The 17,021-nt window shown below is 37.7% G+C and overlaps 1 protein-coding gene across 2 annotated transcripts in view; it reads left to right on the forward strand.

Annotated features, from left to right (window-relative positions):
• LOC143178863 (lachesin) overlaps nt 1–11,103 on the forward strand; it is a 56,605-nt gene extending 45,502 nt beyond the window's left edge. For both annotated transcript variants that reach the window (XM_076377772.1, XM_076377775.1), the window contains exons 6-10: nt 2,075–2,198; nt 6,136–6,273; nt 6,384–6,503; nt 8,191–8,358; nt 10,397–11,103. In XM_076377772.1, coding sequence (XP_076233887.1) covers nt 2,075–2,198; nt 6,136–6,273; nt 6,384–6,503; nt 8,191–8,358; nt 10,397–10,692 — 846 coding nt within the window. In that variant the 3' untranslated portion in view covers nt 10,693–11,103. The remainder of the gene's footprint in view (nt 1–2,074; nt 2,199–6,135; nt 6,274–6,383; nt 6,504–8,190; nt 8,359–10,396) is intronic.
• The last annotated feature ends 5,918 nt before the right edge of the window (nt 11,104–17,021 follow it).

The raw sequence follows: 17,021 nt of genomic DNA on the forward strand, positions 1-17,021 counted from the left end.
CAGAAGCATTTACTACAGAATTGAATCTATTTACAACTTAATATAAATACAGTATTTATTAAATTTGATTGTCTTAATGCTTTGAAATTTTTTAAGTTCAATTTTTACATTTTTGTGAAGGTAAACCAGGAAAAGTATTCGTTTAAAGTACCTTTTTAGTGTTCAATGTGTAATTAATCAGAAGAATACATTCAATATTAGGAAAGATGTGATATACTATGTATGGCAGGTATTCCGCAACAGGTGTCAGAAAATTAAAAGGGTAGATAGTTGAACACGACAAAATAAAAATAACGGTAGAATCATAAATAACGTAATTGCAGTTAAGATTTAGTCTTTTAACTATATACGATCAAGGACAGATATTGACGATTTTGATCCAAATGCTAAATCTTCTGTTACGTAGAAACAGTTGCTCTCATGTTTATAAAAATCTTGTTACACGTGAAGATTTTTCTTTTGCCGCGAAAAACATTTCCTACTTTATTTGAATTTCAATGCGATAGGGACTAGAACTTTTAAATTCGTTTTCTATATCATCCCACATTTAAAATATCGACTTGGAGCCTTAATTTAAAATTGATAAGCTCGTTGGTAAAGACTACGATGAAATCGAGGCAACGATCGACTGGAAGAGTCTGTCGAGAAAATCTGCTTGTGCCTTTCAATATTCTCTACATCGACAAAGTATCAGTTAAAATATCGAGTGCTGTTCTACCTAGTCAAATAACTAATTGTGCAAACAAACTAAATTCTTACTCAAATTCTCCATTACTTTTGATAAATACAGAGATTTTCGGCAGTTTTTAAGCGAATACTGTTTCGTTTCAACGTTTTTGTTTTTTTTTTTTTTTTTTCTAGGACAGACCAACATGAAACATCCGTGAAACAGATTGAAAATTTACTATCGTTTAATGGTGAACTGATCGAAATTTAATCAAGGAGACTCGATATTCTTTAAACCAATAAAGGAAACTTTATGTCGTTGAATCGTACGACAGAATTAAATTACAGAGGGATTTCGATTATTTCGATTTTGGCTCTTTTATTCGTACATCGTCATTCTTGCGATTTCATTCGTTCATTTCCCTTCACATAGCATAATAGTATTAATAATAGTATAGTAATAAGTATTTAGAAAAACATATTTTCCATCCCAACTTTGGGGATGGTTTTCACCCTCTACACATAAATATCAGCAGTCGAAAAGAAGATACGTGTCTACTATTTTTCGTTGCAGTAATCGTATATAAATTTTCGTCAAAATTAGAAGATGACACTAAAGTGATGTTCCTCGTTAGGTGTAGAGAATGACTTGCAGGTAATTGATCTACGGTTAGAGAAATCATTAGCTTTGAAACTTCGCCCTTTAGGATGCGATTCTATCGTCAATGCAGTAATAGCTGATGCTCCTATGCAGTTTGATAGTCGCAGCCCTTACGCATGTACGAATTTCAACGTGAGGAACAAGCTCTAAGAAACGGTCCAACCTCTAACGGGAATTTCCAGCACGCTTCGGAAGAGCTTTAAGCAGCTCTCTGAGGAAGCGACTGAATTCCCATGTGGAATAGAACTAATAGCCTCGAAGAAGCTTAACGTGCTGCAACAATAGCTATTGAAATTTCCAGCAACGCCCCGAGTGATAGAAGCAAACCATATTGTTTAGGCAGTCACTGGATTTCAATCTAAATAGGAAACCTTGTTGTTAATGCATTGTTGCTTTATATCGAGACGTGCTCAGACTGTTTGTAGATATTCTCTTGCCATCTTATTGTTGGTAAACATTGAAAAAAATTACTCAGAACGTTAACCTTGGGAATATATTCCAACATCACTGAATTCGGTGAAGGGAGCTACTTTACAAAATGATCACCTACTGCTTTTATATTAGTACAAGTTTCTATTCCTACATAGTCAAGAGCGGATGAAACAGTTTTATTGGAGAACGTCTTCGAGAAGATACACAGCGGCTCTAATTTTTCCAACACACATTTATACGCGAAAGCCAAGCATTACTGCCACGTTAGTAACAAAGTCGATTCTCTTTATAATTCTGGTTTCATAACACGTACAGGTGAAGTTAACGTGCCGTGCAAGAGGTGTGCCCCCGCCGCGCGTATCATGGCGCAGGGAAGACGGGAAGGACATTATAATTCGGAAGCCATTTGCAGGAAGCGCCTCGAACCAGAAGCCTCATGGTAAGATTTAGCGTAGACGCTTCTATTATTCCGATATAATGTACAACGAGCAATAATCATGTTTTCTTCGAACGCAGTCCCATTCAATTCCTACTTTAATTTCCTTATTTTGCTGACCCTCCTTTTCGCGTTTCCAATTGGCAGACTCGCGCAAAGCATAACTTTCGAGGAATTAAAACACTTTGCGAACGTGCGAGAAATCGATTGACCCCCACTTCTACGGGTCATGTTCTTTCATTTCTTCACGATACACTTCATTTCTTTGCTTGATTTTATGCCAGGCTGTAACACTTTCGAAAATTTCTCAACATCCACAGGCATAAAAGAACGAAGTTCTCCACAAGTACAGTAGTGACCACTGAAATTGAACCACCTTACAAAATTCAATACTTTTAGTTTAACAGTGACATGAAAAGTAATTGTCTGTGTAATTTATCCTCAATTTATTTATCCTTAATTCTTTTTACTTGAAATTGTTCTATCTTTGCTCGTTTATGATGCGCGATACAATAACAAACACTAATTTAACACTTTTCTTTCCAACCTCACAGTTAGAAAAATATCAGCCCCTATTCAAAGCTTCCATATTATATCGAATTTTCATTTACTGAAACAGCCTTGTTCGAAAAGTTCGATAGACGAAACCTCCATAAGTCAAAGATTCCAGCTACTCCCTTCACACTCGAGTTCCCGAGTTACGACTACGCAAGCATAAAGTAAAATCAGTGTTATTTAGGATTAAGATCCACCGTGCATGTGACAGAGTTCCGTGAATAGCGATGGGAGTCGGTGTTAACAATATCACAGGCCATTCACAGAGCTCTACGTTTTCAGAGTGTCGCGTAATAACCTCCGCTGGTGCGTGTCTATAAAAGGACACTGTTGAACGGCGGGCTTGCCGATGAAAGTGATCGGCAGAGGGGCATTCACAAAATCACGGAATATCTGATAGAAACGGATCGTCGACTGTGCCGTAGTCGCCATCGCCGTTAGTCTGACCTCGCTGTTCCAGACTAAACGACGTATTTGGTATTCGCTTCGGCACGGCGTTGCTAATAGCGGGCAAATTCTAGCTACACCGCTGACGGCAACGTGTACGCAACTGTAACCCCTGTAACACGTGTTAAGTGTAGCGATCGCAGTTGCGACGCGAAGGGATAGCTTATTGTCGACCTACAATGCCGATAATTACTGGGTACCGCGGGAAAAGTTGGGAATCCTTCCGTGACAGCTGCAAGTCCAGTGAGATAGCGAATTGGTCCTTTCTATTGTTGTGCATGGAACGACAATGGTAGGATTAATTCTATTTTACTAATTTATTTTGCTTGCTTATTGTTAGGTCTATTCTGAAGGTGGTGGGAGAAAGAAATGCTTGTGCAGTGTAATTCTGTTTCTTGGGAAATTGGACACAATAGAACCTCAATTAACTTTGGATATTCGAAATTTCTGTTATTTAGAGTTAAGCATATTGAGTTTAATAATAATAATAGTACAGCAGAACATTGATTAAGACTTAAACAATGAAATAATCAGAGTATGTACATACTCGTATATTGTTACTGTGATGTAATGGTGTTATGGTACACATATAGTTAAAGAGGTAATTATTATAGTTCTTATTTCAAGCACAGCAATTGATATAGGTATTTATTTCATTTTGGGAGTCATATCCAGTTAATTGAATTCAATCTACAGAATTTCCATATTTTAAAAAGAAAGTAAAAATCCTTTTTAGTTTTATAAAGTCTTTTTTTTCTTAAAAGAAAGAAAATAAAATGTCAAGTGTTAAACCTAAATTGTCGATTCTACTCTAAAAAATAACCCAATTTTTTTGTATTACACAAGAGAATATATAACGTATCACATTTCTCCTCTGTCAAGCGATACAAGGATACGTTCCCGACATAGACACATTAAAAATTTCAAGTCAATCGATCGAATACTTTTTTAAAAACGTGCCAGCTACCGAACAAAGGGACATAGTAGTTGAGGAAAAATATAGGAGGAACGTGTAATAGAATTTTATTTAAAAAGGTATTATAACTACTTGAACACACGTATAAACTGCAAACACACAAAGATAATGACAATAATTTATTATATAGTTTCAATTATAAAAGTTCTTAAAGAAATCGTTCTTTTTTCGCGAGGAAAGAAAGAAACTTCCTCTTTAAGTCGTAATCCCAACGTTACACCACTGAAATTAATTTTTCCGATAATCTTTAGAGTTTACAAAAGTTTCAAACATTAATTATAGCTTTTTCTGCGCAACTGTAATTGATTCTTCATTGACGAATGATATAAATTCCAATTTCCTGAAGCGACATTATTTGGTTCCTTGATGAATCCTGGATGTCATAATGTTGTAATTACTTCTGCTATTTTCGATTGAGCGACGTAATACGTCGTCGGTAAGAATTTAAATGAAACACGATGATTTATGATTTACAGACTCATTAATTAGCGATTTCTGTTGCAACGGTTAGCAAGTAACGTGGTTAATTTACGAAAGTTCGTTTTCGACCTGCAGTTTTCTATAGGATCTGTCTGCACGTTGTTCCAAACGCTAAATAATATTTTTAAGCGAAATGAATGCAGAAATAATTTGCATTGGTTTCTCGATTTTTAATTAAATAGCCTTATTTTCTTAGCAACACGCTACTAATTAGATAATATTAGAAACATTTTCGAATCATGAACAAAAAATTCGAGAGAAATCCTGTTTTAAAACTCGAACACAGTTAAGTACTTAACAATATGATCTTTTGAGATAAGCACTTAAGATGTTTCGCATTGTATTAATTTTGGGGACCTGAAACGGATTAATTCAATTTAAATTATTTCAAATGGGGAAATTTCACTCGAAAGTAGAACAACTTGAAAGTCGAACCGTATCCTGCTACGAATTGTGTTCGAACTTCGAGGTTCCGCTGTATGGTAATAATATTGCGACCCGAAATTTCTGGTAATGCATCATACGGTTGCTAACATTGCAAGGACTGGGTTTTTGCAGCAGAAAACGAACAATCGCGCTATTCTGCTCTCTTACGTAATTAAATCGCAAATTATGAGTTCCACAAGCGGTCCTTTCGCAGTTCAGAACTTCAAGGAAATCGATATTTTTGCAAGTTTAAAGCGAGGCGCACTAAGAATATCATGTGAAAATAGATTATGCACTCACTTGCAATATTCTTCCAGAGAAAACGAACAAGTACAATTACGTTTAAACCTTTAATTTATCTACTACAATTTTTTATGCCAATGTCCATTCCCAACATGCATAAGTATGGAAAATTTGGCCTGAACAATGAAAGCATAACAAGAAAGACTAGTTTTGAGTTCCTCTAGAGCTGTCATTAGTACGAAATAATTCTCCTCGATTTTCTCAAAGAAAAATCAGTAAAAGTAAGCTTCTCGCACGTGGAAACGTGGCATTACATGGCACTTGACCTATCCTCTACTCAGCTCGAGCTCTGCCGTGGACAAGTTCTTACTCAGAACATGACAGGAAATTCCCCTAGATGTATATAAGCTGCCTACGTGTTATTCCAAACTCTTAATCTGTAGCCCAAATTGAATCTACTGCACTTGACTAGCACACTTCCTTTTACAATCCTAAACAAAGGTGCACAAAAATTGCATCTAAATACAGATTCTAAATAGCTAATGTACATGGTGTCCCGAGACTACCTATTCAAGTGAAAAGGATGTGATTCTTCTTAAAAAAAATTATTTTCGCTTGTACCAGCAGTTCTGGGACACCCAATGTAATCTTCCAAAAACAATAGCGACTGTAGATATTCTCAGTAAATTCGACTCATATTCGATACGTTTGGTTTCCTGAAAATGAACACTGAGCACTGTGCCACTGTTCTCCACTAATTAAATCAAGTTTCGTGCGGTCAGCGAAATTCGTAATTCTGATTATCGTGTGCAGTGTCTTCAGTGTCGGAGTTCCAAGGCGAGGAGCTGAAGCTGACGAAGATTTCGAGGAACGAGATGGGAGTTTATCACTGCATCGCGAGCAACGGCGTGCCACCAGCAGTCAGTAAACGTATTTTTATCAATGTTCATTGTAAGTAACAGTGATTACGTTAACAAACGATTTATCGATTCCCTTTGGTACGAACGAAGGGGAACATATGTTGCCCGATTACAATCCCTATCTGGGATTTTGCTTCGCAGTCTCACCGGTAATTCATGTACCTAATCAACTGGTCGGTGCTCCTCTGGGTACAGACGTGGTTCTGGAATGCTTTGTCGAAGCCTCGCCCAAGTCGATTAATTATTGGGTTAAGGATGACGGTGAGATCTTACTGGGACACTTAACCCTCTAGCGTGATAAGATTTGTGATAAGTTTATAGAATCGCAGCACGTACACCTTTTTCTCCTCTATGCTTTCTATTTGACACGTGTAACTTCCTTAAAGGTACTTTCCTTTTTTCATATCTACTTTAAAGATGAAGGTTCCTGCGTTCGACTGTTATAATCAATTAGATAGTAGATTAAGTATCTCTAATTAACAGATTAAATATTAACAGATGATCGATATTTTGGTAAAAAATATGCAGAAGATAGTTTTAGATTACAGATTATTGCAGCCGAGGATTAAAACTTGATGCGATAAAATTCAATTATATCTGCGCGAACTTAGGAAAATTAATGTTACAGGTTCAGCATGAGTATAGAAGCAAGTGATCGTGTTAACGAAGTTGTTAAATATATCCTGGACTCAAAATTAAGTTATTAAATTACTGTCAATATTTCTTGATGTCCAAGTTGCAGACATGCTTAGAAAGTTTTATAATCGAATTCGTGATCCAAGTTTAAATACTATTGAATAAATAGTGTCGCAACACGTTCGCTTAATAATTTTTTAGAAATGTTAGCTGGTTTGGTTGAGAAGAACTTCGCATATTTCAGCCTCTGCCTCGTGTCCTTTTTCAAGGTTACGCTAAAAAAGAATGCAAACCTCTCTTTCTTTAATATTTCCTAGCGGAAGTTCACAAAAAGTTGCGGAGACATGCGCGAGTGAATTACTCCAGGCCGTTCGCAAATATATTTCCCAAGTATTTTGTAGCCTGTACGAGTAGACATGCTTTCATTTCGGCGTAACTTCTCTGGAGCACTTCGTCCCAATGCATTCGTATGTAATTTTCAGCCAGCACAGAAAATCCTGCCGCTTTTTCTCTATCCTGTATGCATATGAGCACGACCATTTCGGAGTGTAATAAGAAAATTCTGGCTGCGTTTAAGAAGTGAATTTTTACATACTTTCATGTACACATCTTTCTGTGACCCCGTGTATTTTATTTGTAAGTTGATGTGTCTTTTAATCCTCTAGATATAATATTAAGGTATTTACGCCATGAAAGTATTTGTTCATTAGCTCCTTTTACGGACGACGTATTTATGTATAATTAACTCAAAGGCATTGTGATTCGAGCAATTGCAGGCTTGGCAGGAACGTGTCAGACTAATTATAGGTTCAGTTACTGTACATACATGTAGTACTAGAATCGCATGTATTTGTTAGAGCGTCAAAATACTGTCCGATCAATTTTGGTTAGAATGAAATTGGATCTTCATTGTAATTATTGGAACTTCAGACAGTGATTGTATATGTTAAAATAGATAAAAGATCGAGTATAACAAAATTGTGTTCGAGGTTTCATTTCAGAATTATTCATCGTTAAAGATGCACTTAAAGTGCGCGTGAAATGCGTCTGATCATGGATTTATTCTAGTGGCGGCGGAGTTACCTCCTACCTAGGTCAGACGCAGCTAGTAGAATAGGTCAATACAATCTCGTCAGACATATTTCACGCGTACTTTTATCAATAATAACTCAGAAACGAGACCTCAAACACAATATTGTTATCCCTCATTTTCGTCTTATTTTAGTACGCAGAATCACCCTTTAAAATTTCTGACACCTCTCATCGAACATTCTATATAAAATATATGCAATCTCATTTTTGTTTGACACAGCGATGATAATATCAAGTCAACAGCGAGACGTGCAGGCGACTGTAAAATCGCAGTTTGAAGTACGAATGGTTTTGACCATTCGTAATTTGCAGAAACATGATGTGGGCACCTATAAATGTGTGGCTAAAAATTCCCTTGGTGATGTTGAGAGCAGCATCCGACTATATGGTAAGTTTTTATATTTCGTATACTTTATTTACATCTAAGGAACAATTCTTTTCCAGAATGCTATTTGCATCAGTGTTATTTGTCACTAATCTAATCCCCTTCTTTTATTTTAACTTGTATAACACTTTTGATATATGTAGATATCGCATTTATAATTACTTTCATATTCAACAAAGAATATTTTTAGTGACTGTTGCAGTTTTTTTATCTCTATTGTATGCACGTATACAATTTAATTATTCATATTTGGTGCATAGTAGTTTTCTATACATAGGTATACAATATGTATACATACACTATAAAAAAATCAAAGCTACGCTGACAGTAAAGGCAAATAAAGCAAGGAAACATTTTAAACCATTCGCCTTTGTAAAATAAGTTATAGCTCTTAGTTATGCAAGCGTATAAAAATTGTTCACTTATTTTGAATACATGTTTTATTTTCATAAAATTTATTAACACGAAGTCAGAGTCAGCATATTTCTTTCCAACTGCGATTCCGACTGTAGTAATCAGAAATTCCTCCAAAACTTCAACATCACAGCTCTGGGATTGTATATGATATATTAAACAAAAGTTAGATTCATACGTTCAATAACTTTAACACTATCATTTACTTAGCTGGAAACATTTCTTCAATATCACTTAAAGTGGAAGATAAATCCTTTTCCTAATCTAGACTTTCGTTCTTCCTCGAGACGGATAACTAATTACCGATTAATTGAAAACTTAAGAATGGAGCATGCGCGAGACTCTGAGCAAGTAGTACAGCTCATCCAGTTCAAGTTCATATCCGCTCGCTGTTATTTCATGAGTAATACCTCCGTACCGCTAAGAAAGCAGGAAGTTGGCGAGCCTCTGCGGAAACTGTATGCAGATATAGTTCCTACGTTACATCTTGATAACGCAGCCAGTCCTTCGGAAGACTGATCGTTCGGTGATAGAAACAAGGAGGCCGCTGCTACTCACGGGAAACAGGTTCGCGTTTACAAGTATCCTCACTTTGCCACGGAAGCCTCCAAGGATTTGCCTCCGACATCAGAGCGTCTGTCTTCTTTTGGTCAATCCTTATCTTTTCGCATACGATCCAGGGGATCTTTCAATCAGGTCAGAGTACTCAGGGGAAACACAGCGAAACTCGAAGCACTCAGCTTGAAGAATCTTGCACCGCTGTGTCCTTCGTAAATCGTCGTGAGCGCTGCAGACAAGCTGAGGCCTGCTTGCGTCTTGGGAATCGATGCTGTTTCATGATACCGAGATTTATATATTTATTTATAATTTTTATCCGGTCTCTTGATGTTCTTATTTATCGCGAAGGTACTGGCGAAGACTGGCTCTAGAAAATAAATCGATTGCAAGATGGGTTCTGACAAAATAAAATTCACAGTGGAACCTTTATTATCTGAACGTTGATTAGGTAAACTCGTCGAAAGGCAATGGCAGAAATATTTGTGTAACAATGAAACAGAAATATGTTGTCAGAGATGACACTTCGAGCAACTTTTTTCTCTACGTATAAGTAGAAGGGTGTACCCAGTGATAACCACGCACTGAACATCCCACACATACCACTCGTGGTCTGAAAAAATCATTGAACTCGGCGAGAATCCAATTAGTCGAGAAATTTTCCAATCTAAGTCTATAGATCTATAGCAAAACATATTTTGCTCCATAACTCGATAAATAATTCTAAAGCAAAATGACCTAAGTCGCTTGCTTCTGTTTTTGAGATACTGGCGTTTAGCGTTTTCACCTTCAGTACTGTCTCATGAACTTACCTTTTCAACTTTACTGTTAAACGAAAAAGGTTCTTTTAATGCTTTTTCTTTTTCCTGAAAATATAAATTCTATATTCTAGATCTCGATTGAGGCCTTACCTCGAGTTTCTTGAAAATATGACATAGGTCGTTTTGCTTCACAGGCACAGATATTCCGAGCACGTTTAAGCCAGCGAGGGAGCGGTTCATCGACAACTTCACCATTGATTATTTATTATTATAATCGAATCCCAATGGTATGCTTTTCTTACTTGTTTCAGAGATTTCAGGTCCAGCAAAGACGCAAACAGCATCCCGGCCATCGTTCTACGACGAGGAAGATGAAATCATTTATGGTTCTGCAGAGATGGAGAAGATAGAGAACAAACCGCTCTCCGTGGACAATACGATCAAAGGGCATATGGGATACCCTGCTGTCGCCACGCCATCGCCGACCCTAAGAATCGGCAAAAAGAGGCCAACAATCGTTATCAATTCTAGTGGGGTACATCAGGCAACCTCTGATCTCTTTATCGTCGTTTTTATGCTAGTCGTCGTTCGTCAGAGATGTCAATGAGCAAACGGACTGAAAGGTTTGACGAATCTGTTAAATCGAGATCGTAAAGATATAAGACGGAACCAAGAGACGGTGCGCTTTGTTTCTGAGTTATTTCGGCGCCGACGGAGTATCGTCTTCCCTGAGTGGCTTATTCATACATTGTAGTTTTAATGATGAAAACGAAGGATGAATCGGGAACAGATGACGGATTATAGCGAAACGATAAACGATATTTGCTGGGGGGTGGGCGTGGATGGTATGCATACGATGTGTAACGTTCAAGATCAGATATTTTAAATGGCGACGTTTAAATGTCTGCGAAAGAAAATGGAGACTTGTAAGCTGCAATTTTTTTCTTGAATGTAACTGAGAAGTGCTTGTAGATAATTGTACAAATGTTGAGTAACTAAAGGTTCGTGAAACAATGGAGTATAGAAGTATCAATTTAGAGATTAAAGGACTTTCACCGAATATAAACCACTATGCTACTCGCATAAAAAGGACTTTGAGGATTACTCATCAGCTATCGACTGTATAAAAATAAAACAATATGTTAGCCTACAATACAGAGTATCATTCGAATTTTTTGTTCAATATGTTGTGATGTTACGAATAAACTCTTGAAGAAATCAAGTCCAATTGTTATGAAATTGGACTGCATACAGTGCACTTCGTAAAGTAGAATTGGCGATTTTTATTCTTTTTCACATATTTTCGCGGTTCTTTCTTTTCTTGAAAGTTTCAAGTATTCTTAATCATTAAAAACTTATTATATAAAATAGAAAACAGTTTCTGCTTTCTAATATGCGACTCATTCGTGTAACTACCTTTATGAGGAACAGTCATTAATATTTGTAGAGTTTCTCTATTATCTTTGATTTTTATTTTCATCAATTTTCGAGAAATGTTCGCGAATTTTTCACAGCTATATTTACAAACATGGCGAGAAGAATAACGTGATCAGGACAGTGCTTGCATTGATTTGGACACGTCTTTAAACTGCAATAGGAAAGGTTACGTATTGTAACTCGAGGAAGATCAACGAAGATAAAAAGGGTACGAGGTGCGAGCAAAGGGTAGGAAAACAAAAACAAAATATACATACAATAGTAATCTATCTGTTCCAAAAGGAATAGACTCATTAATTCCTACAGTTTTCTCTCACCACTTTTAAACAGAAGAACTAGGATCCCTCCCATACAGATCACAAGAACAAAAACCCGAATAACAAAGTCACAAGGACACCAAGTTTTAGTTTCTGATCGAGACACAAAATGCGTTCACATTTTTATGTACACTTCTCGCGTTGTAGAGTGTACTTTATACTCAATAAAGTTTTGTTACCAAGAAAACACAAGCGTGCATCCGAGTTTATTTTACAAATTTCATACAATAAGATCATATTTTATAAGATGTACAGAGTGTCTCAGAAAGTTGGGGACAAACTTTAGGGGCATGTAGTACTCATCAAAACAAGTAAGAAAGTCTTAGTACACATGGGTTCAAATATCATTAGTTTCGAAGTTATTAAATATTTTGTACTGCGAGCTTTTAACAGCATACGAAGCTACAGTGTAGCTATCTACAATAATATATATATTAACATGTATTGATATTACATAGCTCGATGTCATGCAGCAACAGTAACAACAAAAGGTCATATCCAACATTTGTTATAGACTAGTGCACAGAAGGGTAAGTAATACTTTACTGTTGAAAATGTCTCAAAACTTCGAAACTAATCATATTTGAACCCATATTTACTAAGACTTTTTTATTTGTTTTAGCGAGTAAAGCAAGCCTCTAAAATTTATCCTCAACTTTCTGATACACCCTGTATAGGTACTCAAATTATGCGATATTTCCAAAACCTTATGGCTCCACAAATGTTTCGTTGTAACATGTTCAGAATGACCAGTTCGGCTGTCAATGCAGACAGGGTGAGGCGAAAAAGAAGAAGAATTTGGTCATCGCAAGGAATTATATGGGCGAATCTGACTTTAAGGACTACGCGAGGAAGATCTTAGTTCCTTCATAAATAAACACAACTGCCCGAACAGCTGGCACGGACGTAATTCATCGCGAATTAATTTAAGGGCCAGGCCCCTCTCTCTTTCTTCCCCCGTCTTCTGACTGCTATTCCCTATGCTTTGCCTTCTTACCCGCCGCCACTGGTACTTTCATTAAAGGTCTGCCGGCGCCATTTGGTGGACCGCTTTATGCTGATTTTATTCCCTTTCTTTCGAGAACTTGAGATCCACGGTAATTGTGCGGTATTATTACCCTCGCGGTGGCGTAATGGCTGTGTGAAATATGGCCCATCGAATCTGGCCGTACTGTGCCTCGTGAAGAAGATTTCACGGTTCGCTGGGAATCATCGTCAGCCACTGCCCACCAGACTTCATCAGACCAGATCGTATTCCTCCGATCGTGAAAACCTCATCATGGGACACTATTGACCGTGGACAAGAATTTTGCGTTCCTGCGAAGCTGCGGGCATCGACCAATTAATTTCAGTTCTAGAAGCAAACGAACAGAAACATCAAGACACTGTTACTCTTATTTCAGTTCAGATTGAAATTTAATATTGCCGAACTTTCTTTTTACTTTATTACGGTATATTACAAGGGGGCAGGCGAAGTTTAAGGCATTTCATAGCTCTTGAGGAACTTAGGATAGGGGAGAAATTCGACGATGCAAAGTTTCGCTAACGAGGGGACCACGAGGTGACCCCGAAGATTTTTCGAAAATTTTGAAGACAGTTTCCGATTTCGAAAGTTTGAAAAGTGTCAGCTCGGATAAAGGTATTGGGAGAGCCGGAAAATTGTCACTTGTTAAGTAAGAATAGGTCAGGGTTGTGGACGCGATTTTTCCAGAGAGACAATATTTAGGTCGATTGGGGAGAGGAAGAAAAAGAAGCGTCGCAGCTAAAACAACAGCTTCAGCGAAATGTAGAAACAAACGGAGGGAAATGTCCACAGTTTAATATTTAAAGTTCAAGAATCGAATGAACGTTCGTTAACGGGCGTCAGCGTGTCTCGCGAGAAAGAACAACGCGGTTGCGGATTACGCATGGGACGCAGAGCAGCGGAGATGGTGCGCCAGGCGAGAAATGGAAAGAAAAATTCGTTCAATATTATTTTAAGCTTCTTTGAAATACGGACGAAGGATATGCCCAGGTCTCTCATGCACGTGCACCGTAGGGTAACAGTCAAACACTTGGCACCAGCCGGCGCCGGGTATGTGACATGAATATTTGTTTCTAATAAGATATGCCGAGCCGATAGCGCCATTTTACGTATCTTCTGCGTGCTTACGTTAGAACTGCTAAGGTGAAAAAAGAAAACAAAATGAGAAACGTCCATCTTCCTTGCAGAACGTCCCTCTTCCTTTTAATACTTATTATTACTTTGTTTTTCACGATATTATTTCAACGTTTCTTCCTACCTTCCTCTCTACTGTTATATGTTCCTATTTTCCTGGAGTCTACGTTCTACTGCTCTTGCTTGTTTCGCTGCTACGAGTATCAGCTTGTCATGTATAGTATGTCCGCTATGTCCATTTGACACGGTCCTTGGTCAGCAATTACATTATCTCACTATCTTTCGGTCTTGCTATCAGTTTCCATGAATGTGTCATACCGCGCATTTGCTTCGAAAGCAACACGAGTGAAAAGAGTGTGTTTACCAAAACAGTAATATATATTATATTAAACTGCTTCGTGGGCGTGATTTGAAAATCACGTTCCTTGCATTACGAGCGTGCAGTGGTGACGATTACGTGAGCACGTCAACTCTCCCACGTTTGGCTAGTCCAAATCTAGTACATCGTTCATTTACTGCAATTTGAAATTTCAGTGTTTTTGAATTGTTAGTGTAAGAAGAATGACTCTTGCTCTAAATGATGGTATTGTCTCGTTTCCTGGAAAATCATGATATTTTAGTTATGTCACTGTTGTAGCAAATGGGCAATGTGTAGGTACTGTTAAAATGAAATTAGACGAACGTGACACAACAACTTTGCCACATTTGTCTAGTCCACTTGTAGTCAATACACGCTTACTCTTACTTTTACACGCGTCATAGTTGGACCAGAGTTTCTTTAACGTTAGGACTACCAGAAAGATTCTCGTATTCTTTGAAAATGTTATGCTTCTTTCTTCGTTAAAGGGGGTGATTCAATTTTTGGCTTTTTCAAATGCTTGTGATGGAGGAAACTTCTTTCATGTCACTAAGTGGACGCGAAAAAATAGACTGGCGCGTACCGCGCTGCTTGTGAGCGTCTTGCAGCTGATTACCATTTACGACTTTAGAAATAAGGACTGACTATGAATTGTATGTTTTAAATTGTTCTGCTGTTTAATGTCATAAAATACTGTTATTTCTACAAGATATTAAGGAATAAACATAGTAAATGGAATTATACTTGTAAAATTGGAAAGTATAGGATGCACAATTATAATAGATCATATGATCGCCGTTCCTGGTTTCACGACGAAACATAATTTTTATTCAAATTTATAGTAAATGTAGATGAAATATTTGGAACTATTTTATAAAGATTTCGAACAAGTTTAAACTGTCCGGTTTTCATAGAAGCTCGTCTGAAATTTACGTGTGTTTGACAGACATAAATCGAGACAATAAAAAAAGAGCTGCTCGTGAATAGTAGAAGTGAAAATACCTGTTGATTGACGACTTTTCACTTTTTTCCGCGATAGACGCGGTGATACGTGGCTAATTAAGTTTCACTGGTGTGACTCGATCAATCTTCAAATTCACTTCAACTAGCCTGCATTTGTTCACTGTCCTGACAAACGTCGCTCGATTGCTTGTCACGAACGACAGAGCAAATTGCATCTTCACCCCTCTCCATCCCCTTTTTAACCTCAAGCACAATCACCGGCGTACACTCTATGATATGCAACCATTAGATCACCTGCCACACGATCTTCACTTGCCTATTAATTGCCTATTAATCTCTATTAATTAAGCACGCAGAAAGTGGTAGACAGAAACATTGTTCTCCATCTAGAAACAACCACTTCCTGATGGCTCTTCAACAAGACATCAGGTATACGCTCCTCTCAGCCTGTACGTACACGCAGCTTTATAAAAATCACACTTTACTGTTCAAATATATCTGCAAGATGCGAAACGATAAGATACGAAGAGGCTAGGCGTACGAGAAAAAGCGTCGAAAGACGAGGGGATGGCAGAAAATGGAAAAATCGAGCGCAACCCGTCATTATTATGAATGAGATTTACACTGGCTGACGGACGATCGAATGCCTCAGTAGGCAAACCAATATATCTCCGGAGCACAGGTCTCGTCGCATGCAAATAAGAGAGATTGGCCAGTACGTAGCAAATATTTGTTTTGCTTTCTCATCGGGATATGCGTGAGTCCCGCTGAAAGAACCCCCCTCGATGCGCGCGTACTCTTCTACAAGAATTCGCGCCAGTTTTAATATCATTCCGTATTTACACGACATTACTTGCAATACATGTCGCCGTGAGGATGCTTCCGAGCGTCTCGCAACGACAGTACGCATTTTACAATCGCGAGCCGAGTCGATGGGACCGGTTTATACCGCCAGGCCGACACTTTCCGCTCCACGGCGCGGCTGGAAATTCTGCGCGGAATATTATCGCGCCTTTCGCGAAATAATAAACGCGGACTCCCAGGCAAAGCTTTCCCGAGTGGGTTTTTACGTTCTTCCGTCGCTGCTACAGAGTGCTGAGCAGCGAAGATTACTTTGTTGTTCGTCTACGTCGGGGTAATTTTGGTATAGATACCCGATGGAAGAAAACCGCTTCCACGGTTAAATAAAACGTTGCGCGATTTTCCTACCTCTGCGAGAGACGAAGCAGTGGAGCAGAATGGTACTAGACATTTGGAGCAATTTAGTAGACGCAGAGGGTTTAGCTTCTTTTCAACTATGGTAAATAGAGATAATTTACTTTTATTTCATGGAGGGATGAAATTATGAACATTATGTAGCGGGAATTAATTGGTGGAATTTTTAATGTGCCTACTTGTTTTCCATTCCATATCAAAGGTTTTTCACTAAGTGAAGGTTCCTGTTTAGAACTTTTGAAAATTCGATTCTTTGTTGTTTTTTTAATTGTTCGCTTCTTTGATATTTCAAGAATACGTAGTTCAAAGAAAATTTCATTTTAGACCTTTAAGTGGTAGTTACCCACTATTAGCGGCCCAATTTGAAACACACTTTTCTTCAAACATCATTTTTCAAACTGGTGGGAGAAATATCCCAAGAACTAATCGATCAATTTAAATAAATTTTTCTTTGAATTAAGGAACATACTTTTTTGCAGACAGTGAAC

Source organism: Calliopsis andreniformis, chromosome 5 (assembly GCF_051401765.1).
Source record: "Calliopsis andreniformis isolate RMS-2024a chromosome 5, iyCalAndr_principal, whole genome shotgun sequence".
Taxonomy (NCBI): Eukaryota; Metazoa; Arthropoda; class Insecta; order Hymenoptera; family Andrenidae; genus Calliopsis; species Calliopsis andreniformis.